The sequence below is a fragment of the Varroa jacobsoni genome, unplaced genomic scaffold, assembly GCF_002532875.2.
Source record: "Varroa jacobsoni isolate VJ856 unplaced genomic scaffold, vjacob_1.0 scaffold_537, whole genome shotgun sequence".
Lineage (NCBI taxonomy): Eukaryota > Metazoa > Arthropoda > Arachnida > Mesostigmata > Varroidae > Varroa > Varroa jacobsoni.
In genome coordinates, this window is record NW_019213439.1 from 31225 (window position 1) to 58959 (window position 27735).

General features: G+C 41.4%; 1 protein-coding gene across 1 annotated transcript in view; it reads left to right on the plus strand.

Moving 5' to 3' along the window:
- LOC111261254 (E3 ubiquitin-protein ligase HUWE1) overlaps nucleotides 1-27735 on the plus strand; it is a 48483-nt gene that overhangs the window by 12797 nt on the left and 7951 nt on the right. The window contains exons 9-23 of the mRNA XM_022834597.2: nucleotides 1117-1233; nucleotides 6760-6841; nucleotides 9552-9865; nucleotides 11016-12467; nucleotides 13493-15478; nucleotides 15863-16120; nucleotides 16261-16671; nucleotides 17167-17928; nucleotides 18558-19091; nucleotides 20947-21207; nucleotides 21785-22045; nucleotides 22770-23063; nucleotides 23444-23662; nucleotides 25456-26719; nucleotides 26939-27323. Of these exons, the coding sequence (XP_022690332.1) occupies nucleotides 1117-1233; nucleotides 6760-6841; nucleotides 9552-9865; nucleotides 11016-12467; nucleotides 13493-15478; nucleotides 15863-16120; nucleotides 16261-16671; nucleotides 17167-17928; nucleotides 18558-19091; nucleotides 20947-21207; nucleotides 21785-22045; nucleotides 22770-23063; nucleotides 23444-23662; nucleotides 25456-26719; nucleotides 26939-27323 (8600 nt within the window). The remainder of the gene's footprint in view (nucleotides 1-1116; nucleotides 1234-6759; nucleotides 6842-9551; nucleotides 9866-11015; nucleotides 12468-13492; nucleotides 15479-15862; nucleotides 16121-16260; nucleotides 16672-17166; nucleotides 17929-18557; nucleotides 19092-20946; nucleotides 21208-21784; nucleotides 22046-22769; nucleotides 23064-23443; nucleotides 23663-25455; nucleotides 26720-26938; nucleotides 27324-27735) is intronic.

Here is a 27735-nt window from a genome sequence, read left to right on the forward strand (position 1 = left end):
ATATAATAGATATTTTTCTTTTGTTTTCAGAAGTATATCTAAAGAAAACATTATTATAATAATTTCTTTTGCATATTACAAAGTGTCGTACCGGGTGGTTGTTTGTTCAACGCAGCCTCTTTCGTAATAACCCAGCGGGCGAAAGCATCTAGCTTTCATGACAGATGACGTGAACGCGAAATTTTTGTACACCGTGGCATGGACGCATTAACAATATAAAATCTTTCATTATTGCATGGAGTCCAACGATTGTTAGGATTATTTATGGAGGGCGTGGATAGTCCGCGTAGCCGTTTGTCTGTCGTAGGGTTTCCGTTGTATTGCTCCACTTCTCTAACAGATGGAGTAGGGATAGCGCCTAGGACTTGAGAGATGTTGATTTTAGAAACAAATAACTATTTTGAAAGGTGCATGTATATGATATTTAGTGCCGCTAGAAAGCCTAGATTCTATTTCTTATTTCGGAACATTCCTCACTATCAACAATAAATGTTAACAAGGCTCTTAAAGAAGCGAAATGAAGCTGTATATTACCTTGAGTACTATATGGGATAGCGCTTTGGGACTAGTACGATATGTCTGGGAGAGGGATATCTGTGGGATGTGTTTAGGTTGTAACACGATCCCCTCAGTACTCGAAAATGTTGTAGCTACTGTATGTGCTAGTATCTGGGCCATTCACCAGGTTTTTGCCCTGCTCATCAAAGCTTTATGAAGACCTGTAGTGGACGAATGAAATACTTTAAATTAGCAAGCTTACCATGAAGACACTGGTAGGCTTTTTAATAAAATTTCTTTAAATCGTGGCAACGTTTTACTCAGCGGTTACATCAAATAACTTCCGTCGTCTGCTACAAATTTTAAACAGATTGGAGAAAGACCAAGCATAAAAAGAGACCAGAGAAAAGTGTTTAAGGGAAATTAAAAAGAATCATAAGTATTATGACCGAAGGGCTCTACACAAATTAATGTGACGATACTATCCGTAAGGCGTTGTTTCCTTGTGGTTAATGAATTATTACTATCAAAATTCTTACGTAAGTACCCCATAAAATGGTTCGTCAATCTTAATTGTTTTATAATCTAATTTATTCTATTTGTTATTCTCTATAATAGGTGCCAGCTACTCGCGAAGTGCTTGCGTCGCTCCCGAATGTGTTTACAGCGTTGTGTCTTAATACTCGGGGCCTTGAAGCATTCGTGCAATGCCAGCCTTTCGAGCGAATTCTCAAGGTAAGTACAACTTGTGTATTTGATGGTGAGATAATGCAGCGACATACTCTCATCACCTTTCCGCCAGTTTTTGTCGACAACAAGGAAAGCTAGCATCTGTTAGCTTAAACAGTTCACAGCTGCATCATAATCATAGAACCGCTTCATAGCGGATTTGCCTTGTTTACTGCACAACGAAAACGAGGCTAGATAACCAGGTAGCGCGATTTTACGTAATAGAAAGCAGGTTACATGGGTGGTGTAAATTCAGTGTCAAAGAGTTTAATCATGCGGACGCAGCGATGACCAAAAATGTTTGATTGGATATATTCAAGTCGCTAACAATGAGCGCGAATAGATGCTAGCAATGAAACAATACAATACTTATGGGAGTATTAGTATCAGGTCACATATACAAGCTTGATTGACATATCCTTGACACCAAATTTAAACCCTGGCCTGTCTTCGCATAATCCGTAATACCGTGGATAACGATAAATATGAGGTAAGGTGCAGTAAGGTAGTTGGTTTTTTGCAAGCCCAACATTATGTGATCAGAGCTGTGATTTTAAATTCCTACAGTGTCTCCCTAATGGGCGATAGACGTCCACTGGAGCCCACAGATAATCTGCAGCGAAGTGAACCTCCTGCCTAAACATGATGGTGTCAGACATATCTAATACATAATACGTTAGTATTATAAAGACGTGTCACTTAAAACTTACAAAGAGCTGAGAAAGGTGCCTTTGAAGTTAAATTATTTTTATCTTTTTTAGCTGCTATTGTTAAGAAAAGTCGTACTAGGGCTCCAGCAAAAATATTAGAAAACACACATCTTAACATCGTGTTGTCAAGGTTCTAGTGTTATAACCATGATTTATAAATCCAATTAAACACCAGAACTGTTGTTAATTTATAAACTGAAGAAACTGAAGAAATTTCTTTGAAAGGAAAGATCCCAAAGGGTTGTCAGCGACAGTTTTGGGATTATTTGGCAGTGAAATGTTTCCGAGAGAATTCCGCTAATACAGTATTTTAATCTGACGAAATATAGAGATCGAGTGCCTAACCCTCTTAGAAGTAATGAAGTTCGATTAACAAATTGCTTCTCTGTGGTTAATTAAAAATCGGTGAGGTAAAGTAAATGTTCACAGCAAATGGGTGTACCTTTAGAGGAGTATGTGACGAAAAAAAAAGCAGTTGAACTACTCAACTACTTTTGTGTGTCTTCCTCCAATCGACAAATTCTAGCAAAGACTTTTAGTAGCAGTAGATGGCTTTCGCAAGCATACAGAACAATACGATTGATCGTATACTCATTACGACGTGCAAACTGTTTCGATCACATCGATTTGTCATTCTTGGCTGCGGCTTCACCCGCGTCATTGCACATTTTTTGGAATTCTACCACTTCGAAATCGCGCAGGAGACAGCAAGAGGATTAATCCAGAAAACCTTTTGCAACCACATAACACCAGCATGAGCGGTATAATCTTAAGGGTGTGAACAGTGCCTTGGAGGAGACCCAACAGAAATTTGCCGTAAAACCTAGAAAGTTGCTTCCTCAGTGCTTAGTTGCGGTCTGCAATCTGTCGATGTCATAGTACGGCGGGAAACGTGGGCCATATTGATCATACTGCCGCGTAACTGCAAGCTTTATGCCGCAGCAGCCTTAGTAATTTCAGCAATACGAGTTCCGCTGTCGGAAAAAGTGCTGTCATCGTGTTCTATTCATCTATTCATCTGTGGAGGAACAAAATCGATCCATAACTAGTCTGATACAGTCGACTTGGAAGCAGAAGACAATTCTTCGGCGATACTAATGCAATAAATATGGACAATCTCTTCCAATGAACGCGGGACTCTTAGACCGTAACAGAGTAGTATTCCGACATTCATGTGTCCCATGGAACGTTCAGGAAAAGAGCTTCTCGCTGTAAAAATCATCAGGAAGGTAGGTTCTGTACATGGCCCGGACATTCTAGTTAGTGCTGACGCGTTGTTAACATGGTACATACTTGTTGACACGCAAGTGAGGCTCAAGTATCGGAAGTGATCGCCGTCCCCAACAGTATCTCCGATGTTAGATTAATTAATTATAATAAGGTGTTAATGCTATCTCCATGGAAAATCGCGTGGATGTATAATCTTACTATGTAAGTACAATGTATTTGTACTGTGTATGCAAATACTATGTATTTGCCAGAAAAGCGTCGTGCCTTCATAGCCACCAAAAGACCCTTATTTGTTAGGAGATAGATGTGATGTAAATGAAAGGTGAGAACACTCATCCTGAGTGCTCGGATGCAAAACTCATTTCGCTGCAAACGAAAAAACTGATGATGGTTTACCTTAGATCGTAACTATTGGTTGCTTGCATTAATATACTATATAAACCCGTAAGACTATATAAAACCCGTGAAGCCGAAGTGCAGAGAAGGGCAGCAGGTCAACTTCACGACGGAATGCTTCGTGAGCCTCTTCATCTGACTCCCATAATTCGGTCCCCGCAAAAGAACTTTGTAGTTTCGCCAGATGCTCTATAGACCTATTTGTGAAATATTCACGCCACTATCCTGGCAGAGCTGTTGTGCTGCCAGTTAGCTAGGTCGTCAGGAGATCTAAAGCATACATCAATTTCAGAGACAGACTGTAGAACGTTTCAGGTCGTGAAGCCTCCCAATCACTACGAACTTTTATGAAGCACTCTCATCTAACAGTCAACTTCATTCTGAAGTGGTGAAACGAAACAAAGGTTAATTACCTTTGCCTTTTAGACGGATTAGAGAAAACTCTAAATTACTGACTGCAAATTAGCTTTCAAGTGGAATTCGAGAACCATACTATTGACGAAGCTGGCGGAACTGGGAATGACTTCAAACGTGCCAAGTTAACTGAAAAAAATTTCTTAGGGTAACCTTATCATTCATGATATTGGTGGCACCGTAAGAAAAAGCGTTAAACAAACGATAGGATTCATAGAAGTAGAAAACCTCATCATTACCGTTCATGTTCCTCAATAACGGTATTTCCTTATGCATTAAGAAAATACCAATGTCTAGCGAATTATGTACTAGCCCTCGAACAACTAGCGCCGAACAAATAGCGCCTGCAACATATGCTAACAGCCCTAAACAACTACATGCTGAGCTTGGACGTTAAATCAAAAGACAAAGGTCACAGAACTTAATCGTAAGAAACTCACCACTTAGCTTGAAAATTGTCAGCTTGCATATGGGCCTTGCAACAGTTTTTAATTGACAACACAGAAAAAAATACTTTGAAAGACGGTAGTCTTAGTTATCGCCATAAACGTGAAAAGTTCCAGTAGTCATCTAATTCAAAAACTGCGCCGACTGCCACATACGAAATCGCATTTTAAACTATGCGCTTAGAACCCGCTTAGCTTGGACATGTTCCTCTTAAAACTAATATTGGGTGTTTAGGCGACAACGCGCAATTACGTAATGTGCCTGTTCATGTTCTACTGACGCTTATCGAAGAAAAGTGATTACTCTTTTTAGAGAATGTAATCACTTAGGCAGACGCAAAAGTCACTCTCACTCTTCTCAATCCCAGCCGTGAGCGATGGCGCATGACAGTTAGTAAATAAAAGTAATCGTCGAATAATAACGAGGTTGGCAGTTTATGGGTTTCAGCGCCTACTGCGAGAGCTACGCGCAAGGATACTACGAACTTGACAAGATAATTTTTAATAATTGTTAATCTTCTTATAGCACTTATATACCAGCTCGATTAGGGCAGCGATCAGTAAACCAACTCGTAAACTCAAATGCTTAGTCAATAACATACATGTATACAACTGTATCTTATTAATAATAAGATACATACTTTTATAACTGAGGAATGCATGATTAGACACGCGGAGTCAAATGAACACTTTGTTATTATGGAAAGATAATCTCTTCATGAGTTCTTATTAACGGTGTGTATAATCACACAACCTATAGTTATTTTATGTAATAAAATAACTATAGGTTGTGTAACATATATTGTATAATAATAATAAGAAAATAATAAAATGTTTTTCTTTTTAGACTTAATACTTTTGACAAGCTTGCAGCCGGTATTAAACAAGATTCCACATATAAAGTTATGTAATCTTGTTTAATACCGGCTGCAAGCTCGTCAAATATTAAGTTTAGAAAAACTAAACATATGAATAAAATACCATAAAATAGTCGCATGCCTATTTTCGCGCGGTGGTGTATTCGTTTATTCCAAAGCATGGAAATAGCCAATTTTATTAAGTCGTCCCATAAGTTCGCTCCGGAATCGTACTTAGTTGTACTTTTTACGTACCTATAACGTATTTTCTCCCGGACAACTTCAATCAATGATATTGGTCATTCTTAGCAATAATGCTCGCCCATCTTTCAGACGGCTTTTTCATTCAATTTTTCTAGGACTTGTTATTTTTACTTCAGATACACTAGTCGATATGATGTTTTATACGTTCTAAAAATACAACATTTTTTCCATTAAAGGAAATCTGCAGTGGTCGGTGAGGGTAATAACCGGTAGGATCAAGGTCAGGAATATAACGTAGGTGACGCTAAACATTCCGTTTGAACTCGTAGAATTTTCTGTGGGGCACTAAAGATGTGTGAGACTTGACGTTGTTTTAATGAAGTATTACCTGTCTCTTACTCGCCTTAGCCAAGCGTAATTCTGGGATCCTTTGTCTTAAGCGATCGAGACATTCGCGGCACTTTTAAGTAACGTTATAACTAATCGACTTTTCATCGCCTGTCACCGTCTTTGCAAGAAAAAAGTTATCCTCGTGCAGTTTCAGAAGATGATCGGCTGTACACACAATTTATCGGTTGCTATTCGGTCAGCTCATGAGGAACCCAGATGCTTGCTCGTTTGACGTAATCGCTGCTTGCTAGATATGTTTGAATAGTAAACTTTCATGTTCCCATGTTTTCTGCAATCAGGTGAAGGCTTATATCGGGTTCTGCTGTGGGAATTTCAGCGTACTCATAATCAAAAGATCGACCTGTACATGCCTTGACGTGATGCTAAAGTTACCACTTCGAAAGCGAGCAAGCTTTCTGACCGTGTAATCGGTTACTGCATGGAATCCATGTACCCCATAAATTTCTTCACAAGTTTGGTTCCATTTAGCCCTTTCCACAAACAAAACCTCAAAATCGACCTTGAATCGACTTTTGATATGTCCATCGTGAGAGGTATGTGCAACTTGACCTAAATGTGCAAGCGAATTCAAAATAGACGCGAAAGACAGCCCTGCTATATGAACAACCGCTTTTCATCCCTCATCCATCTTGGTTTGTAGCACCAAAATTAATACGGATCCAAAATTTGAAACGAACTTATGGGACAAATCTATATTCCTATCACGTTCTGCGATACTACTGCAGCATATTATAGTTTGTATAGAAAATGACTGTAGGACTGGTATAATACTGAATGCGTGTTAATAATGCACCTAGTAACGTGAAAATTTAACTCGTTGTGGATTACTTATAATGGACGGTTATTTCGGTGCTGTAATTTCAGGTGCTAATATCGCCGGACTACTTATCGGCTATGCGTAGGAGGCGTAGTTCAGAGCCTCTTGGTGACACCGCTGCAAATTTAGGTGAGAACAGTTTTTCGGGTCGTATTATACAGCAGTAGCAACAAGACAACAAAGGCGAGATAAGACAGTTAATTTCTATTTTTATTTCTAACTTTATTTATTACTAACATAATAGGTTACTGGTAATTTTTTTTAAAAGTCCGCAAGCTTTTGAGCATTTGGGTATACGCTGAGCATGCTGTTTTACGGGCGTCAGTGAGGTTTTTGCAAATATCATAGCTGCTTACAGATAGTTTTCATGCACTTTATCGCCACTCAAAATTTGTATCCGTGTCTATTTGTAGCCAGAATCGTAAGCGAATTTTTCGTGGTATACCATTGATATAGATCGAAGATTTCATGACACTGCTAGTTAAGCTTTAATCTTACGTCTACTTTAATTACGTCTTACAAGCGCCGTGCCGATAAATACATAAAGGGTCATTAATTTTTGATGTATGAACTTGAGATGTTTACACTGCGATCAAGTGTCGATGCAAACGAAATACCGTTTACAAGAGCCGATTGGAAGTGCCATTTTATCATGTATTAATCGGGGAATTGATCTCGTCCATCTTACTTAAAGGAACAATATACTAGACTCATTATTTACGACGAATTATCTTCAGGAAGCTCGCAGAAGACTTAGATATCTAAATTAATCTAGATATTAAATCTGCAAAAAGGTTTACAGCAAGGATTATGAAAGGCTTGAATTTCGAGTAAACATAGGTCAGTCAACAATTTTCCGAGAGCACGCGAATTTTCACCAATACGTCGTTCGGGATAAAAAAGAAGTTTAACTGATGGATATAACATGGGAACAAAAATATCGTTTAAGATCCAGGTGTAGGACCGAACCTCTACTTATCGTCTTTCATTTTTGTCAGTTTGTCGCATTTATGATCGGTAGGGAATACCACCAAAAATTGAACAATGGTAGTTCAAAGAAATTTACATTTTTGGCGACACGAACGTTAGACTTTTCTGTACTTTACCTCTTCACTAAACCTAGTCGCCTGCGACCCAAAAAGTCTGAAGGAAAAAAACAAGACGACTGAGGAAATTTAAGAAAATACAGCGCAGGTTGAGGTTTTGTCCTACGATCAAATGTATCATGTGTATTCAGTTTGGTGGGACAAGTGAGGACAACTAGATCTTGGACGACTGAGGCGTGCGCAGAACGTATGGAAAAGTCCTTCGTACCCTTTACGTGCTTTATACAATCGTATTGTTCAGGAATTTAAATTTTAATTCGATTTTAGAGGTAAAAGTAAAAAGTTTAGTCAGACATAAGCGTGTGAATTGTGAAATTTATGGGGTGCCCGCTAATTAGCTTTTGGTATTTTTATAAGCACAACAAAGTAATGGATATTCTGATGGCGATGACGATGATCTTTAGCAAGTCTCCGTGTAGAAGATCCTAAAAGTATTCTTTTTAATATATCCGTATTGACTTCTAAGAATGTGAGCGGTACAAGTCGTGCCACATTGTAACAACCTAGCACGATTATCGGTTATATTTTACATGCTTAAACACGTCGCTGGATTTGATTTTTTTACACTAACTAAATTTCATTTACAATCCGGGTTTACCTACAAAATAGACCATTTGGTGAAGAAAAAAAAAAGTCATTTAGTTTTTTGTTGTTGGCTATCAGCTGTCGTTTCTTCAGTAGGCATATGTATGGCTGCGTAGCGTTCCTTGAAAGACCTATTAAAATGACTTTATTTTATGTCTCAAGCAACCGAAGAGATCGAGCAGCAGCGCAGGTAGTGCGAGCTGGTTCTTGCAATACGAATGAGCTAACAAGTTGGCCTGACGACTAAGAGCCACAGAGGAAGTCTATGCTCAGGCGTAACCACAGTTCGTTTCATGTTGGAGGGAGCTGATCGTTTAAACCAGTGCTTACAGCAGTACCGAACATAACACTCCATCATTTAGTTGGATAGGAGTACGGCGTTCGTTCGCAATAAGCGAGCCTGATATAGGAGAGTAAAGAAAAAGCTGATGTAGAACGCCCGGGTATTAAGCAGCCCTTACCTATGTTATATTAACGGAAAACACGATTTCTCTTGAGCACTTTGGCTCTAGCATATCAGGGAGTAAAAAGCCACTGCATTGTGATCCAAGGGCCTCCAAGCTGGCGATTACTGCAAACTGTAATTACAGCAAGGCATTATGGGTGACCTTTCTTCATCATAGTCTGTGAGTTGTGACCTTATCCAAGGTGTATATCATTGCTCTTCTATACTTCGACTTTGTGATCGATCACTACAGCTCTAAATAAATGCTGCGGGCAGTACGTCGGTACTGCCATCAAGCATTGCTTCAACCAATCGGCCTTCAACGGAAAACGGAAGTGTCCATGCACAATTTCAAACCTAAACACCTGACGCATTCCTAGGTTTAGTACGCCAGCGCATTCCCAGTGCGCCATCATTGAGATTGTTTGTACGGCGTTACTCAGCTTCTTGCTGTCTGCTCCCTTCTATTTCTTCATTGTCGCGATAAGTTCCTCAAAAATAGGCCTAAACAAAGCTACCTTTTTTCCGAAATTTACAGGAAGGATCTAATTAGAATTGAAATTGAACGGCTAAGAAGTATGTTTCTCGGCTGTTTACGCTTTGGTATTTATATAACATTGTAAAACATTCTTTTGTCTCAGCTATGCATTAACTGTAGCAAAGGTAATTAATGTATATTTTTGCACTTTTTTGGTATTTCAAGGTAACTCAATGGACGAATTAATGCGACATCAGCCATCCCTTCGCGCCCCTGCTATGTCTGCTATCGTGGGTCTCCTACGTGAACTTTGTGAGATGGGTTCCAATCCCGCTTTGGTCTGCCTGCGAACGCACGGCAAGCCGACAGGTAGTGGTGGAAGTTCATCTGCCGGCGAAGGCGTCGATCAGGGAGCAGGAGGCAGATCCGGAACCGATGAAGAGGGGAGTGGAGCCCCTGAGACAATTGAGAATGAAGGCGAGGGCCAAGTTATCGAGGTGTCGTCCGAAAGTGACAATGATGACGATGATGGGGAGGAGGTAGGTAACACTCCTGTGAACTTTCAACTATAATAATCATAATAACGTGTAGTATTCATAATAATTGTAGGTTATTATTATCTATTTCGAAGAATAACGAGTATGCTCAGCTCAAAAGCCCAACTCAAGCCAAGCTCAAAAACTTTTTTTCGCGCGCGTATTTCCATAATTTTGAAAGTTAAAATTTATTGCAAAACACAAGGAAAATTTTATTATATTTTTCGTCAAACCGCCAATAAAACAGATTTGTCTGAGCTTTTTTAGTTGTTCCTTAGTTTTTTTTGTCACTGCATCATAAAGTAGCACGTACTAATTTTATTTACTTATTGCAACAACTAAAAACACATTATATGTATACGCTCGAAGCTGTCTTATTTTGTTTAACATCACTGTAAATATTCGGATTTTTTTGATACCTTTTTTTGATAAATATTGAGTGGGACCCGAAAGGTGACATACATAAGCATTTCTGTTTAGCCAAATAATACTATGTTGAGTCAAGTAAAGAATCCCAGGATAGGGGTATGAAGGAGCATGTGATGTCAAAAAAGTGTCACATAAAATTCCAGCTTTCCGGGAAGTTACGGTTGACCCACGTGAATATTGTAGCACACAGATTCGTATTGAAATCTAGCGCAGGATATTTATAAATTAATTAAATTAAACTGGGTTTTCATGTTAAGATACGATTTTTAATGAAAATCGTATCAAAATGAAAATCCAAGGGAAATTTTTGACAAGCGTTAAATTACGTTTTCGTGATTGGGCGAAACTATATGTAAATGCTTACGGCTCTTACAGCTCTTATTGACTTTGCTATATATATATAGCTCTTTGCGTTTGGGAAAGTAGTTCTAACATACGTATAAAAAAAATAGTGAGATCTTCACATCGATCGTGTGACATAATTCATATATATATATATATATATAATGCCCAGTAAGTGTGAGATAAGCAAAAAGACTTGTATTGCGTGCCACGACGTAGGACGTATGACGTGGAGCACGTAACCTTCCTTGGTGGCCGTGGACAATGCTGCCGCAACTCATTATTATCATATAGGTTGGTTATTTGCTTCCGGTTCTCAATACAAAGTATACTAATACACAAAATAAGTCAAAAGAATAACATTACCTCTGAACTGTTACAGGAGCGTGAAAGTCCTGAATCGCGTGGAACGAGCGTCGGACAGCCGGGCGGAGCGAATGCATCCTCTGTGACAGCAGGGGAATCGGCTGTTGGGTCTTCCAGTGGACGGGCTTCAGGTACACCGGCTAGCGGCTGCTCGGGCCGTGCTGGCTCTGGGATCGTCGGCGGTTCAGATACAACTGCGGCTGCAAGAACAACTGTACCGCTCGTCGACTATATTTTAAATGTGACCAAATTTGTCGATGCAATTTTATCCAATAATTCCACCGACGATCACTGTAAAGAATTTATACGTCAACGAGCCCATGTTCCGCTATTGCGCATCTTAGCGTTGCCTAATTTGCCTTTAGATTTTCCTATATCGCCTGCCTGTGTTGGTGTTGCATCAGTCTGCAAGTCTATCCTGAATTTGGCTCACGAGCCCGTCCTTCTCTGGGAAGGACTTGATCAGCTTAATGAAGTCGTACAACGTTTAGAACCATTGTACAATCCAGTTCCCTCGGAGGCCCGAGGTTTGACATTGGCAGGTACGAGCAGTAGGCCTGCTGGGTCAATCCTACTGCAGGAGCTTGTGGATGCACGTGGCGCAGAGCCCGGACCACAAACGGCACCGCTATTTCATGCAATGGCGGCAACTCATGCTTATGTCGTTATGTTTGTACACGTGTGCCGTACCGGGCAAAGTGACATACGTCGGTTATCAGTTAATCATTGGGGATCTGAACTGGGTCTGCGAGTGTTAAGTACGTTAGCGCAACTGTACCTTGCACTTGTCTGGGAGAGCACGTTGCTTTTGTCCCTTCGGTCGGATACAGTTTCGTCGAATGCAGCGTTGAGCAGCAGTACCTGCTCAGGTAGCGCTAATATAGCGCGCCAACAATTGGCTCGCCTCGCTGGTATTATATCAGCTTCGTCAAGTAACGGTTCAGGTGGCCTTTCTAACAATACTGATGAAGCGTCTTCGCCTATGGATGTTGACCAGACTGATTCTAAACCCGCATCTCTAGCATCATCTCAGGTCGGCGGTTCGGGCGGTGGTAATTCCAATGCAAAGATTGCTGCGGCAGTAAAACAAATACAACCTTTATTGACAGGCGCCTCTCGATTGGGTAGAGCACTAGCTGAACTATTCGGATTGCTCGTGAAGTTATGTGTAGGCAGTCCAGTTCGGCAACGACGTAACCAGCAACTGACAACACAACCTGCGCCTCCGAGTCCAGCTGCAAAAGCAATCGCCATGGCACTGACGCGACTGCTCGCACAAGGCTTGTCATGGACGCCTCCCAAAGATAGCGAGACTTTGTTTGATCCTAGCTCCACGAAGAGCTGTTTTACTCTCTACATATGCTCAGCGGGATTTACCTCTCCAATGCTCTTCGATGAACGAAAAATGCCGTACCACCTTATGCTACACAAATTTGTTGCTTCAGGAGGTCTCGAAGCCTTTTTTCAGGTAAACTTACAATGTTAGAAGTATAACAGTTAATTTTCAATCCAGTATTGAATATTAAATTTACCTTTACTTGTTGATTTGCAATTACAAAGTTGCCGCGATTCATATGCGCCCTGTGAGGTTGGAACTGAATAAGTATCAAGCCGCATGCGTAGATTTCATGCCATGCAAGTAGACCCGGCAGGCGTAGGGCCGTTACGTAGTCCTATTTATTCTGGTGTCATACTTTTGTGAATAACCTGTGAGTTTCAAGATAGTAGAAATCAATATAATTTGGCTCTCGCGGAATTATGCGGTTTCTAGTTTCTGAAGATGAATCTTAGACCGAGTATCAACCGTTCACGTTTCGTTTGTATAGAACTGCTCCTCTCTGGGAGCGACAAAGTACATGCTACATCGAGGAGCATTAAAACAAAATAATGATCATGATCCGAGCATTTGCGCACCAGACTTAAAAATCATGAAATGTCGCCTTTGCCTCCCAATGACGGGTCGGTGACCTATTCAGTTCACTTATTCTTAGTGTCGACCCAACCGCAGTTGCGGTGGACCCTCGCGAGTCTCATTGCACCTTCTATCCGTAATATTCGTACTATTTCTTTACTTTCTTGTATTTAATTTAGTAATATATTAAATGACATAGATATCCGTGGTAAAATATAATATCATGAGCCTGTAACAGGGGTACTGACGCTAAATTGGTTCAGTTCGGTTTGAACAACAATGTTTTTCACTTCGCGGTATAGCATGCAGCTTGCAACTCCCAAGTACGCAGTGACATCAGATTTGCACGTTTTAAACAAATCGTACCATAATCACAGTTCCGTATATTTTAATGCGAGGCGGAAGAAATACGAAGCAACATCGTAGTAATGCACTTATAAACTTTGATGTTACAAACGTTTTTAGCTGGTGCATTGCCCGTGTATGCTGTCAAGGTCAAATGTCCTTTTTAAAATTAAAAAAAAAAAATTAAAACAGGTTTTTAAAAAAATGTTACTTAATTTTATGTCCCACTAATGCAGGCATTTGAATGGGCTATGAAGTACTGGCCTGGCGGAGACGGTAATCAAGAAAACGACGCAGGTACATCAAATGAAGACGCATCAACGAAAGGTGGACCCTCTGAGTTTACTGACGTAGCTGGTGAATTTTTAGACGCCTGGTTGCTCCTGCTCGAAAAACTGACCAACCCACGAGCCGTTATTGACACGCCCCACGTACTTCCTAGCGTGACTCCAATGGCTGGAGGTCAACAACAAGACACAGCTTCGGAGCCTCATTTCAACGCGCTGCAGTACCTGATGCATGTGCATCGTCGCACATTTGCAGCGTGCACCCGTTTGTGGGGCCGCCGGCCTCCGCGCGCCTACGGTGACCGTATGACTGAGTCTTTACTTGCTATTCTCTGTCACTTACTCAAAGGAGAAGCAATCATCAACGAGCGTCTTGAACAGCAGCAGCAATCGGGAACTAGGGGCACTAGTCTTTTGGGAGGATCCCAAGGACATCATTCAGGAGCTTTAGCACAAGTGAACAATGCCCAGACAACAATGGCAGCGGACATGATCCCATTAGCTGGAGCAGAAGCCGAGACATCAGAGGTTACCTCCGATGGCCTTCCTGGGGTCCTTTTTGGTTCTGCAGGATCATCTTCATCTGGAGGAGCTGCAGGTGTTGCGAGTGGGTCGTTTGCTCCGTTTGGCATGCGGCCACTGGAAATCGTGAATAATAGCACTAGTGGCGGTAGTAGTGGCACAAGTGGGCTCGGAGCGACAGCATCAGCCATGGAAGTTCAGCAGCTGGTTGACATGGGTTTCGATCGAGCGCGCGCCACAGCCGCACTTGCTCAAGCCCGCAGTCTCGAGCAAGCTGCGGAGCTTCTACTTAGTGACCCTGATGCGCACCAACCTCCGCCAACGGGTCATTTCCACATAGTCCATCCTGGCGTACAACAACCCTCCTCAACTCCGGAACAGATGCATGCTATAAGCGACGAGTCGAACAATGAACAGCAAGGCAGTGATGCTGCCAGAAGTAACAGAAATAGCGAAGGAGATAGCGTTGGTGGCTTAACTGTGGATTGCGGGCAAGGAGGCTCAACTAGTATGTTTTCTGAACGCGGCACCGTAAAACATAAAGAGGAAAGGCTTACGAATTTAGCTCCTATCGTGCATCTGGAGGATGAGAAGCCGATTGATAAAGCAGCGATGGATTCGTTCACACAGGAACGTCTGTTACCGGGTGTACTCTCCCTTCTTGGAGTCCTGCCGGATTCAGTATACCGTGTTTGCGATCTACTTGCGGTCGTAGTGGCCCGCAACGGGCCCGAATGGCGCGACTTTGCTTTACAGCGGCTTTTGGGTGAAGTTAAGGCCCGTGCCACGCATCTTCTAACTTCATCGACCACCGAAAACGACAACGCCACACCTGGCAATGCAGATACAATGGATAGTATCAACGATGCATCGCAGCATCTGGCTGTTATTGTTCATCTAGTTACCTTACTATTTGACGAAATGCGGCCCGCATGCGCTCAGTTATTGGAACAAAGCGAAATGGTACCTCTATTGTGTTTGCTTGTCGAAAAATATGCATCTAACGCACCACCACGAACGCAGCCTCAGCATCATTATCAGTCCTCGGATCCAGGCACAGCCAGTTCTCATGTTGTTAATACTGGAGGTCAGTCGTCTACGATATCAGCAAGGTCGGCTCCGCCTAGTTGCAGTGCTGGTAGCGTGGTGGGTCCACCTCGGTGGCTTGTTAGCGTTATTCTACTGTTAGACCTTTATGAGAAAGCGGTTTTAGCACTTAACCGACGCCTCCCTTTGGTGAGGGGACTGGGTGCGAACCGACGCAAATGGAAGTGGTTTGATGAACGCTCAGGACGTTGGACGGCTTATACGCCTGCTAATAATCAGACTATCGACGAAGCTTACGTTAGCGGATTACCGACGGTGCGATTTTCTGCTAGCAGACGGAAGTACTCGGCGGACTTTACATCAATGGTATGCTATATAATATATATATATATATATATATATATATATTAGTCAGCTCAGTTTAGTGGACCCGATTGGTCAAAAGTAGCTATATGGTATACCATAATCTTCTAAATTTACGATAGCGTATTGTGTATGCAATCCTTGCTTGCATATAAGAGCTTTCTTTTTTATAGTATCAGTTACAGTGAATTCAGTATTAATATCAGCCTGTTAAAAAAAATTATATTGCTACTTATATGTATGTATAAAACTAAGGATGTCGCCATGAGACAGACGGGATATATATCCAAATTTTAAGTCATATACAGTAACAACGTAACTAAGAACACCGACTCTCGGAGGTAAAGCTGCATAATTGCATTAAAAAATTGCGGTGTTTGAAAGCAGATCCAGGTAAACGAGGATTCAACACATTGTCGACCGATGATGTTAACGTGGGATAAGTGGGAACAGCCATACGTTCAGGTGAGCTCCAGTGAGACTACCTCTGCATCCGAAGCTTCTAATGAATCAAACGCGCCACAACAGCAAAATACCACAGAGCGAACTGCAGTGTCAATTACCAATCAAGGTCGAGGTGGGCCTTCGGAGTTCAATTTGGACCTTCCGAATGAGCCTTTGGAGGGGTTACGGTCCGGCCACAAGGTGAGGAAAAACATTTTATCAATTACAAGCAGTTTATCGCTTAAAACGATGAGTGCGTTGTTCGAAAGGCAAGTTTGTGCATATTTTAAAATGGAAACTTGCTAACTAGCTTGAATTTTTGTGTATTTTATTTGAATTAGGAGGTGCTTATCCGGTCCTGTGTGCAACTGTTAGCCAGTCCTGTCGATGCAGATACTCTTCACGCATTACTGCGTCTTACCCTTCGTCTAACACGTAGTTACACAGAGGCAACGCTATTTGCCGAAGCTGGGGGTATTCGAGCGTTACTTGCTCTTGATGTAACAGCATGTCAACCTTTTTCGGGTTTTACATCTCTCGTTACTCTCATTGTTCGCCACGTAATGGAGGACCCTAGAACCTTGCAAGCAGAAATGGAACGTGTTGTACAAGGTTCGGTATCACAGCATGTTCCACCACTCGCACTGTCAGGTCATCCGGGTGTGGGGAACCATGGAGCCTTGTCAGAAATGCATTACACGCTCCGAGTTTTGGGACCAGCTACATGCCGAGACCCAGTATTGTTTACGGAGGTAGGTGTCTGCGCGCTGTTAGGTTCTGCACCAAAAATAGATCAGTAACTTATAAAGGCTAGTCGTAGAGCTGCTGCCAGTGCAGCTGCTGGGAAGCTTAAATTCTGACCTATTTAACAACGATCGTAACGCTTTGTGATGAGTGAGGTGGTTTTCCGATTTCATTGATGTGAAGCTTACCCATTTTTGTAACAATGTCTATATGTATAGTGCTGGTGCAAGCATTTTTATGGACCTTATATAAGCAAGGTCCATAAAAATGCTTGCAATCAAACCTTTTAAGCAGTAAAAAAAGGGTATTTAAGCTAAGCAAGAACTTGATGTACCTATTTTATAAAATAAGCACAAGACAAAGCAGGAAAGCTCATAATTTTGGTTGTAATTTGTTACGCTGATTGTACCACTTGTTTGCTCTCTGTCTGTGAATGTAAATGACTTGCGTAGAAAGTACGTTTTGTATTAAAGTCGAAACTAATAATTGTTGTGAATTTGCAGGTAGCTAAGAATCAGCTTCGAATCTCATTAATTCCATCGGGGGCATCCGCGACCAGCGGCCAAAACAGTGGTACCAGTAAGAGAGCAGGTAGTGGAGGCAGTAGCGGAGTTGGGGGAAGTACCAATAGTGGTGGCGGTATTAATCAGCAAGAGTCACTGGCAGATGATGACGCGGACGCCCGACTTGCATCCCCCTCTGCTGTACAACGACTTCGAGTTGCAACGTCATCGTCATTAGCACAATCATCGGGAATGAATAGCTCCAATTACAGCACGAAGTCAACGCCACAGTCAAACGGGAGTTTCACGTCCGTGCCTCCCTTGTCGCCAGTAGCCAGCCAGGTGGTGGCAGAATTATTGGAAACTCTGGTTATTGGTCAGGAGACCAACAACATTGATAGCGCGCATGATGGAGTTGCAGGAGGCGCCGTACCGTTGTTGCCTCGATCAGCCATTTGCCGCTTGCTAGCTGAATTAGTAGCAAGCTATCCTGCTGTGGCACGCCTTTTGGTCGAGCATCGCTATGTAGGTCCTCCAGAACCGTGCTCGGCCTTGTCATTCATTATAGATCACCTATTGCCCGCGCAGCAGCTTCCATCAACAACAGTATCAAGCCAACAGGGAGCGCAACAAAGCGGAGAAAATGGACCATCGAGTGGGACGCCTGGTGGTTCGTCATCACCGGCACCTGGTGACAAAGATGCCGCTGCACTGTCTCGGGTGCTTATTACGACATTAGCTGGATGCAGCCAGCCTCCTGAGGTAAAAGCTTTTGTTATTATGAATGCACTTGCAAGCTTAGCATTTCTATGCCATTTCTAGCTCGGACATGGAAGTTGGTTTAGTGCTAACTTTACAGATTTAAAGGTGTTTTCGCATTTGGAAAACATGTAAATATGTTTTTAATTCTTAGTTTCCAACTTTGACAAGCTGTCAGAATGGTTCGTGATTTTTCGTTATTCCTCGTGCTTAAAGTGGTCGGCTCGCCTAGATTATGGAAATTACATCCTTTAAGGTTATCATGGTTCTAGGTCTATTATAGAAAATTAATGCGAGAGGCTTTGTTAGCATTATAGGACCCGTTTAGAGGCAATTTTACTAGAGTATGAATCGGTATTTCAAACAACCCTTAGTGTGATACCATGGGCGATTTGTTTTATGAAAGACTGGTGCCATTGCCATCGATACGTAATTTGTGCCGCAGTTACCTGAGCTTCAGTGCATTTCGTTCTTTAGGGAAATGTTTCAATAAACATTTTTAGCCTGCACCGCTGAGGACGCGGAACATCTTTTAGTTCTAGTGATGGAACGTGTTTATCGATATTCTCAAATTAACACTGGATGAATCCCCACTAGGAAACTACCATCGTAAAATCGTTTCGTTTTTGTAGGTCCAACAGTGCCTACTACACGAGCTGCGTTCGGGCATACAACGCGCGTTGGCACTACCTGAGAGTCCGGAGAAGCATGCACGTATACAGGCGCTCACTGGGCTTATCGGTTGTGTGGCTCGCGCCGCATCACAACAGCCGGCACCCGGTCGAAACTCTTCGGCTGGTGGTGTTCCGGGTAATACATGCAGTGCCCCATCACGTCTGGTAGCGCTTTTGATAAAGCGTGGTTTGTTGTCTGACCTTGCAAGGGTGGCGCACTCTCTCGATCTTTCGTCGCCGCATCTGGCTGCTACTGTAAACTCTGCGCTGCGTCCTCTTGAAATGTTAACCAGCTCTAGTCATTTAGCTGGCACAGGACCCTTCCGAAAGGGCAAAAGCCAAGGCTCGCAGCAACACCATGGGCGGTCATTCGCTGACGTGGTGGCAGGACGAAGTCGTGGTGATTTGGGTGTTGATGAAGCAGATGAAGTCGCAGCTGGGGATGACGATGATGCCGAGATGGACGATAACGTCATGCACCGTTCTGCACAGGTACCTGTTCCTATTTTAAAGCACACTACCTATTTTTAAAGTAGTGTTTTTAGTAGCATATTTGCCAATCTTTATCTAATCATTCGCCATTAGATGGCAACTTCTGACATGCCTTAATCTTTTTTTATTTCTTTATATTTGGGTAGCAGCTAGGGGGTGATATTCGTCGCTGATTGATGCGTTCCCCGGACAGTAATTATTTTTTCTGTTACCAATGATGCCGGTATTTTTTACTTTTCATTTATTCTATTTGATTAGCGTATGATTTTTCCTAGTGAAGGCACCATTTGCTACGGCAACGTTACCGACGCTTTTTGTAAAATATACAGCTTATTTTCAGGTTAATTTATCGGAATTTAAATGTACATAATGTATCTATGTATTATTTATATCCCATTAACACATGTATGCAGGGGCAGACAATAAAAGCGCAATCTTAGTTGCCACTCTGAATTGACTAAGTGCAACTAATTAATGGGTTTTATGCAAAAGATGAGGCGCAATTTACACGTCTGCAGGCTGCATGTGATGTAGCCCTATCTAAACAGATATTTTTTTATTCAGGACATTATTAGCTCATAAGTCAATTTTAAAAACGTTCTTAAAATTAGCGAACAACTTACAGGTATTATCGAGGGTAAAACGTCTTTCGTACGTGCAGGCTTTTTGAAGTCTCGCTCAAGCACACCTTAGACAAGATCTTAGAGAATTCATATTTTTAGTTAACGGCGGGCCAAGTGTCCCAAAATCCTAACAGTGGAAAAATTTGGAATTGGTGGGTTCATCCAGACTTCTAAATTGGCGACATACTTTCCTCTCGAAAACAGCTGCTAATTTCTAGATCCCTGGGTAATAAAAAATGCTTTTTCATGTGATTTTGATAAAATTTTAGGTTTTTTAAATTTTGTATGTTCTTCAAAAAGGGCATGAAGTCTTACAGCACTGAGAAAAAAAAGTTTTCACCACCTTATTGATAGAAATAGATCGACCTTGAAAAACTGCATACACCGCAAAATATAGACGACAAAGTTCTCCGTTGAATTTGAAAGTGGGAGTCTGTTTCCTGCAACCCAGTACCAAGTTCCTTCCTTAGTATAGGTTGCATATTGTCCAGTCCTGCGTGTATGAACAGTAACGAACTTGGTCAAAAACAGTCGTACGCTTCTTTAAATTATTTGAATCTTGAACTTGAAAAAAGCAGCGGGCTTGATAAAAGCCCGCTGCTGACTTCCAGCCTCTACGTTTTATATATTGAATCACCCCAAATCTAGGGAGGAAGTCCTTTGCGCGACTAGATGTACCCCAGTATCCCATACTTGCGAATGCGGTACCCCGATACTCCATACCTTTAAAAGCTGGGTTACATACCAAGTATGGGCCCCCCATAAAGTATTACATGCAATGTTTTTTCGCGTCTGGTATTGGCTATGCAGTCGGACTTCTAGGTTTTTGTCCAACTGGCTAATAAAATTGTATGGTAACAATATGCTATAGAAGCCATTCGCCAACAAAATACGGTACTACTTTTCGTTTAACCTTTTATATCCAAATACTAAAGAGGCTAGCAAGCTTTAGGCAATTTTCTTAGGTCTTAGAGTAGACATTTTTAATTTCATCCAATGACTGTCGGCGCGAGTTGCTCTGTGAGCTTGTCTGACAGAGTTGTTTACATGAATAATAATAATGCTATGAGAGTAAATGATACAAAATGCCATAAGAAAGTTCTTTACTAATTATGTTTACGTTTTACAATTTTACCGTTTAATTTACCGTCACAAAACTTTTATGATGTTAGGCTGAGCACTATATTGCTGTAGACATAATTTTTATAATTGCGCTGCTATGTGCTGTATAGGAGGAAGGTGTTGGAAGCGGTAGCGTTGGTGGTGGTGTGGCTATACCAACCCTTGACAACATAATGGAGATGATACTCGAAAATGACATTAATGGCACCCTTGACGCCGTTGTCAACCGCACTATTGGACTGGACCACCATCGTGCTCCTCTTGAACACCACGTTCGATTGGAAATGGAATTAGACAGACCTGAGGCGCGTGGAGGTTTAATTGAACTTCGACAGCACCAATCGAGCAACCGAACTCTTCCTGAAGACGAGGTTAGTACAACTTTGTACTACTTTGTACAACAAGTTTGTAAGTACAAGGATCGCAAGTTTCATTTGCTATAGCTTCTACTCGTCGCCTACATTTCTAACGAAGAGTGCTCTTGTTAACATTTTTACATTTACAGGGAAGTTATTATAATAATTCGCCTTTATTCGTGCTGTGTTTATAGGTGTTTATTAATTGCGTAAACATTTACAATGAAAACGTAACTTGCTGATGCTTGCAGGAAGACACTAATTTTTTTAGAATCTAAAAAAGGACTGAGAAGTTCAAATAGTACCCGCACAGCAATTGATATTTTACATTTTTAGAGTATTTTGGGGTGCCATCGTCCAAATGTAGCCTGCAGGGCGCTGCGATATGCTAAATGTCTTTAAATATCTTTTTCTTATTACATCAATATATACATGAATAAATACAAAATATATATGTTTATTATTACAACAAGCAATTACGACAATTGCTAACAACTATTGGTGTTTGTTAGGCTGTATTCACTTCCGCTTTGCCGAAGGCGCTATTTACAGTAAATCTTTCTATCGTGTCAACATATGTTGGGTGATTTAGGAAATGGATGATATGGAATTGGAAGAGGAAGACGATGATAATGTAACCGTGGATGGCGTAGATACTGGTGAGCACAGAGATCGTGAAAGGAGGCACCGCAGGCCTCATCATTCCGCCGTCGCTGGTGAGGACGAAGCGGTTGATGACGTGGAACCTGACGAAGAAGATTCCCATATGATGGCCGATGACTCCACGGATAGAGGAGCTAACCATCCAACAGGCGGAGGAATGAGTGCTAGATTCAGTCGTCTAGAAGATGAGGTAACATATAATCCTATTGTCCACGCAGTTTTTTAAGATTAAAAAAATTAAAAAAAACTTATCTATACCACTTAAGCTGTAAATGGTATAGATAAGTTGAAGTTGGAAGTTGTTTTTCACAAGCATTCAGCTTACTGTACAACCATTTTTCAAATAAAGTGGTTAGTTCCAAACTCCCTTAGGAAGATGGGAAGTGACGTTATAGCATTTTATACGCGTTTTATACATATGTTAATTCTCCCTTTTTGAATAAAAAACGCGTTTCATTGCTTGTGTACTTATATAGGGCAGATTTATCATTATGATAGAAAAGTACACTTTTCATACTTCACATTATATAATGAGATGTGCCCATGTGTGAGGTGTGAGCATGTGCTGACTGGTTTCACGACTGTTTTTTTTAGCTAGGATTTTAAATAGCTTACCTAAATAGCTTTTTTACTGTGGTTCCTACATGTGTAACCTAAACGTGTTAGGTAGCCTTAAACAAATATGCAACCGCAACAGGCGCCACTATTGCCGTGAATGCCATCGCAAACTTGCAATCGTAGTGAAGATCATCACGCATCGACTAACGAATTAGCTAGTTAAAAGTTATGAAAAAACTGTTAGACGTATGGACGCAACGATTCAGCCTGATGTGTGTATTTCATGAAAAAACTGTTAGACGTATGGACGCAACGATTCAGCCTGATGTGTGTATTTCTTTATAATTGTTATACAGGACGATGTTGTAGTCCCAGTGGAAGAGGCAGACGATGATGACGATGATGACGACGATAGCGACTCCGAAACGAACGATGGTCCAGACGGACCGCCGTTGTCCGAGCGAGTAGCAATCACCCAGGTGGTACCCTCTAGCCAACAGCAGGAAAACATGTCAGGCACTTCTGTGCAGGTTATTGGCCCAGCTGTGTCAGATGTGCAAGGTGCTCAAAATGGGACCGGTAGCGGTCAAGAGAATCGGTCGAGCGCCACAGTCGGTCAAGCAGCGGAGCAGGATGAAGATGATGAAGAGGTAATGGATTTTAAGAGAACTTATAAGCGTCAAGTGTGAAGCAAATGGCATTAGAAAACCATTGAGTGAAACTTTTTGGAATAAGTACTTAACAGCTCTGCACTAGCAGTAGTGTTATAGATATTCAGTCCAGATCCCGAGTGCTCAGAAACTTACCTCAATTGCTAAATCTACGAATATTCATAAATCGTGCATTCAATATTCATCCAAAATATATTTAGATACAACCGTCTTCGGTCATACCAGACGAAATGTTGGTTTTACTTTAATGACTACAGTTATACTAAGTCGTCGCTGTCAAAGCAAACTTTTGGCTTTGAGTAATTTGCTTGAATTAGTGTTTTCATCAGATACTTTTGTTGCTATCTGGAATGATTTAGGACGATGACTTTGATGAGGAAGAAGATGAAGATGATGAAGATGAAGATGAACTGGACGGCGAGAATCCGTTATTCGGGCCGGCAGAAGCGGGACTTGGCTCAACACTTTTACGGATGGAGCAACGAGCACATGCTCACACCTCACACATGGGCACATCTGGACAGCAGCGTGGATCGTCAAATTCTGCGAATCCATTTACAGAGAGTCTTTTTCTGCAGGTAAGAATTGTGCCATTTTGGATTCCCAAATCAGTTCTATTACCATCTGTTCGAATATATCTTAGTTTGGGAGAACTTAACAAAAATACGTTACTTAGCAGTCTTTTAACGGAATTCATTATACGATAATTTATTCTCATCCTAATTTCTTAATGGAGTCAGTTGCAAAAACATAGTATTGTTTACAACATTTTCGACTGACATATATCTAATATCTATATAATAATATAATATCTAAGCTGAAGTGAAGAACTTTTGAAAAGTTAGTATCAGACATAGTACGCTCCACTTATGATTCTTTTCAAGATGCAACAAATACAACAGACTATACCGCATTCCACAATATACTGATTGCATTTTAACCTGGCACGTTTATGTTCCCCTCCAATTGTAATCTCCGCCCTAAAAGCTATTTTGTAACTTACTACGTTTATTTTGCCACATACAGCCTCATCGCAATATATTCTTACAAATAATTGACTTTGATGGACAAGTACTCGAGTTTTACAAATTGGTGTTAGCTATTCTAGAAAGCGACTCAAAAGCTGCGTTATTTTACTAAGTTGCACTTTTTGGCCAAATCTTACTAATGATGCTCTTCGAACTAATTGCATTATATTCACCACTGCTTAGTTTACACAGCCAAGAAGATATAGTCAATGCAGGTTAAATCATTTGGCCGGGTTGGATAGCTACGTATAACCATTATTTGAGCATCGTTTTTTTTCTGCGTTTTACCAGCGATTATATATTCTTAATTCTCTCGTTTTATATCCCCAAATAGCTTGAGTCTTCTACGGCTTTGGCTTTAACCAGTTGCAAACAAATTTGGCAGCACTTTTACAAAGGGCTTTTTCGAAGGGTAAATACTTTGAACTAAGCGAAAAAGTTTATTTTGTTGTTTGTTCATTGCACACAGAATTAGTATACGATACTCGATAGTTCGTATCCGAAGTTAGTATACGATACGTATACTAACTTCTGCATTAACCGAATTAACCCACTTTTCATCTCACCTGACAGGCCACTTGATTTATAATGGCAACTCATTACTGTAGATTCTGTACTGTTCTAGTTCTCTAAAAGAGAACTACAGCAGTACAGTGAGGTAAAGCTTTCTGCTCAAGGTCACAAAACATTACTAGGTATACTGATCAATTTATAGAATAAAATAGCAGTCACAGCTAAATGAGACTGTATTTGATGTGCCGGTCAGAGCTAGGAATGTTCATGATTCCTGGGAGTGATTTTCGAACGATACACACGTGATTTGTTTTAAAGCTGTATTTAAAGATTTTCATGTGCCGCTATGAATATTCTTAGTGGACATGGGTGCTGAATACAACTGCCATTACTTTCGGTCGCGGCTGTTGCACGTTAAAATAGCGGAATAACTGCAAGTGGCAGCGACTCGATAGCAATTCGATCTCGATATATGCAAGAGAGTACAAGAGCGTACTTCGTATCTATACCATTCTATTTTCTGCATAATTTTTTATAAACGATGCGAGTGATCAATATTTTAAGCGCTATTTAGGTACTATGATTAGTTTTATTTTTTATAAACGATGCGAGTGATCAATATTTTAAGCGCTACTTAGGTACTATGATTAGTTTTATAAAAACTAATCATAGTACCTAAGTAGCGTAATTTATAATGCTTTGTAGTTTATTGTTACCAGTTGACAGCTTACTATATTGGTTTTTGAGTAGCTTAATAAGGTCGAAAAGGTTACTCACATTAGATGTGCTTGATATAGGAAAGTTTGTTAAATGTGTTTCTTTGTCTCTAGGTTGATCTGGAAGACATGTTTCCGTCGCACATTTTCACTGGGGAAGGCAGTAATGACAGTGGTGTAGGCCGGTATCTCCCTTCGATCTTAGACTGCGACCCCGCTGACGGACTGGCACCGGCTGTGCCACCGGCCCCTGGAGCTGTGGCAGCCTCACATCCGTTGTTAAGTAGAACAGCAGGAAGAGGTGGTAGTAATGTTGGCTCGAGTTCACAGGGCGGTTCCGGCACTGACCGAGGCGGTGGCAGCCGAAGCAGTCGAGGACGAACACTTGCAGTACAGAGCAGTAACCGACTGGTCGGAGGCACCGGCAATGGCAGTGGACGCGCTACCACTGTCGGAGCTGCCTGGCACTTCCTCAGCGGTCGTGCAAATCCACCAGCAATTTTGCAAAGGATCTTCGGTAATCCTTCAAGTGGCCATGACCACACACATCTGCCCGTTCACATCTCTGGAGGCGGAGGTCACTTCGGAGGTAGCGGAGGACATGGAGAGGGTAACCCCGTAGCTGCTACAGGCCGTGTACTTTTCGCCAATCCAATATTAGAAGCACCTGACGATTGGTTTGTTGATATGTATGACGATCCTGGCCTAGGACTGAGTCTGAATGGGTTAGGCGGTGGTGTTGGGGGTTCAAGAGGCGCAACTCATACGAATGGCGTTCCGTCAGCTCACGCACGCTGGATTGAAGAGAGCCGTGTACTTGACGGTGATTCACTGCATGATGCTGTAGCTTTAGTTAAGCCCGAAATCGTTCCGCACCTTGAGAAGCTTCGTGATCAAGAGCTAGCTCAAAGAAAGGAAAAACGCGCCCGAGCAAGAGCAGCTCAGGAAAAGAACAAGCAAGTAGAACAGCAGCAAAACACAAGTGGTAAATTCAAGTCAACTACAATCGACGACCAAACATCGAATGAAATTGACTCAGTTTCCGGTCAACGACATGAATCTGCCAGCGGATTTAGCAATAACCCGTCAGAAACCATGGACATGACAGTTGTGATTGAGCCGACAACCTCATGTGTGCACGAGGATTTCGCCCAAAGCATCGTGGAAGGTCTGCTTAGACCTTCTTTAACTGGGCAAGGTTCAAGTCCTAACGCAACGGGGGAACCATTAGTTACAACTCAACAAAATGATCAGGGAACACGCCATGCAGCTCTAACAAGCAGAAGCGGGACGACTGAACGCCTTTCAACAGTTTCTCCTGTAACGATGAGCGGTGCTTTTGAGCAAGCAACAACGAACACGCATGCCTCAGCATCAGGTACATAGATACGAAGTGAAATTATTCTAGCCATAACAGTATTGCGCTATGTGTAGGCCATAGTATAGCTTGTAAATCTGAATGCGGTAACTAATAGTATTGTACTAACATTATACAATATTTGACAGTTGTAAAAATACAAAGCTTCTTTCAAAGAGCAGTAGTCCGAGTTTCAATATGCAATTTTGATATATTATATATATACCACTTGTAAAATAGGGGCTACATCTGCCTCCACGGGGGCCCAGGCTGACGAAGAACACTGGCTAGCTGATGAACAAACGTCACAATCAGGTGCTAGTTTGGGTGAGGGTCCTGATGGACCTGACCCTGAGGTAGCAACCGATGACAGTGCGCCCACAGAAGACCAACACACAAGTGAGCGTAATGACGAACGTGGCAACGAGGCAGGTGCCAATGACCATGACGGGGATGTACAGCCAATGGACACCACGACAGGATCATCTCCGCAAAGAATCAACCAAGTTAGCAGCGATAACAGAATTGAGACAACAGAGGATAATCACGAAAATCTGATGAATCAGCCCACTGTATTAGCACCGGATGAATCTCACCATCAAATACAAGCCAATAATCTATTGAGGTATGTCCTATTTATATTTTGTATTTGTGATTTTTCTACTTATTTGATGGTCTAATACATGGTTTAAACAAGCGTTAAAAATACTTATATTATAAGTATATAAGTATTTTTATATTATATAAGTATATATTATTATTTTTATATTATATAAGTATTTTTAGCGCTTTGTCCATGCCACTTTGGAGCTTGCGACATTAGATCAATGTTAACTTGGCGTTTTTATTAGCACAATGTTCTCTAGTCTGCCGAGCCTGGTCTGACCAAATGCTTTTTGATAAATAGTGTAAAAAAAAAAAATAGTGTGGTAGAAGGGTTGTATTTAGCTTTTAAATTGGTTTATTGTGAAAAGGGTTAAAGTAAACATTTTTTTAAAAACACCGAAAGAATTTAATTACTACTATGGTACATATAT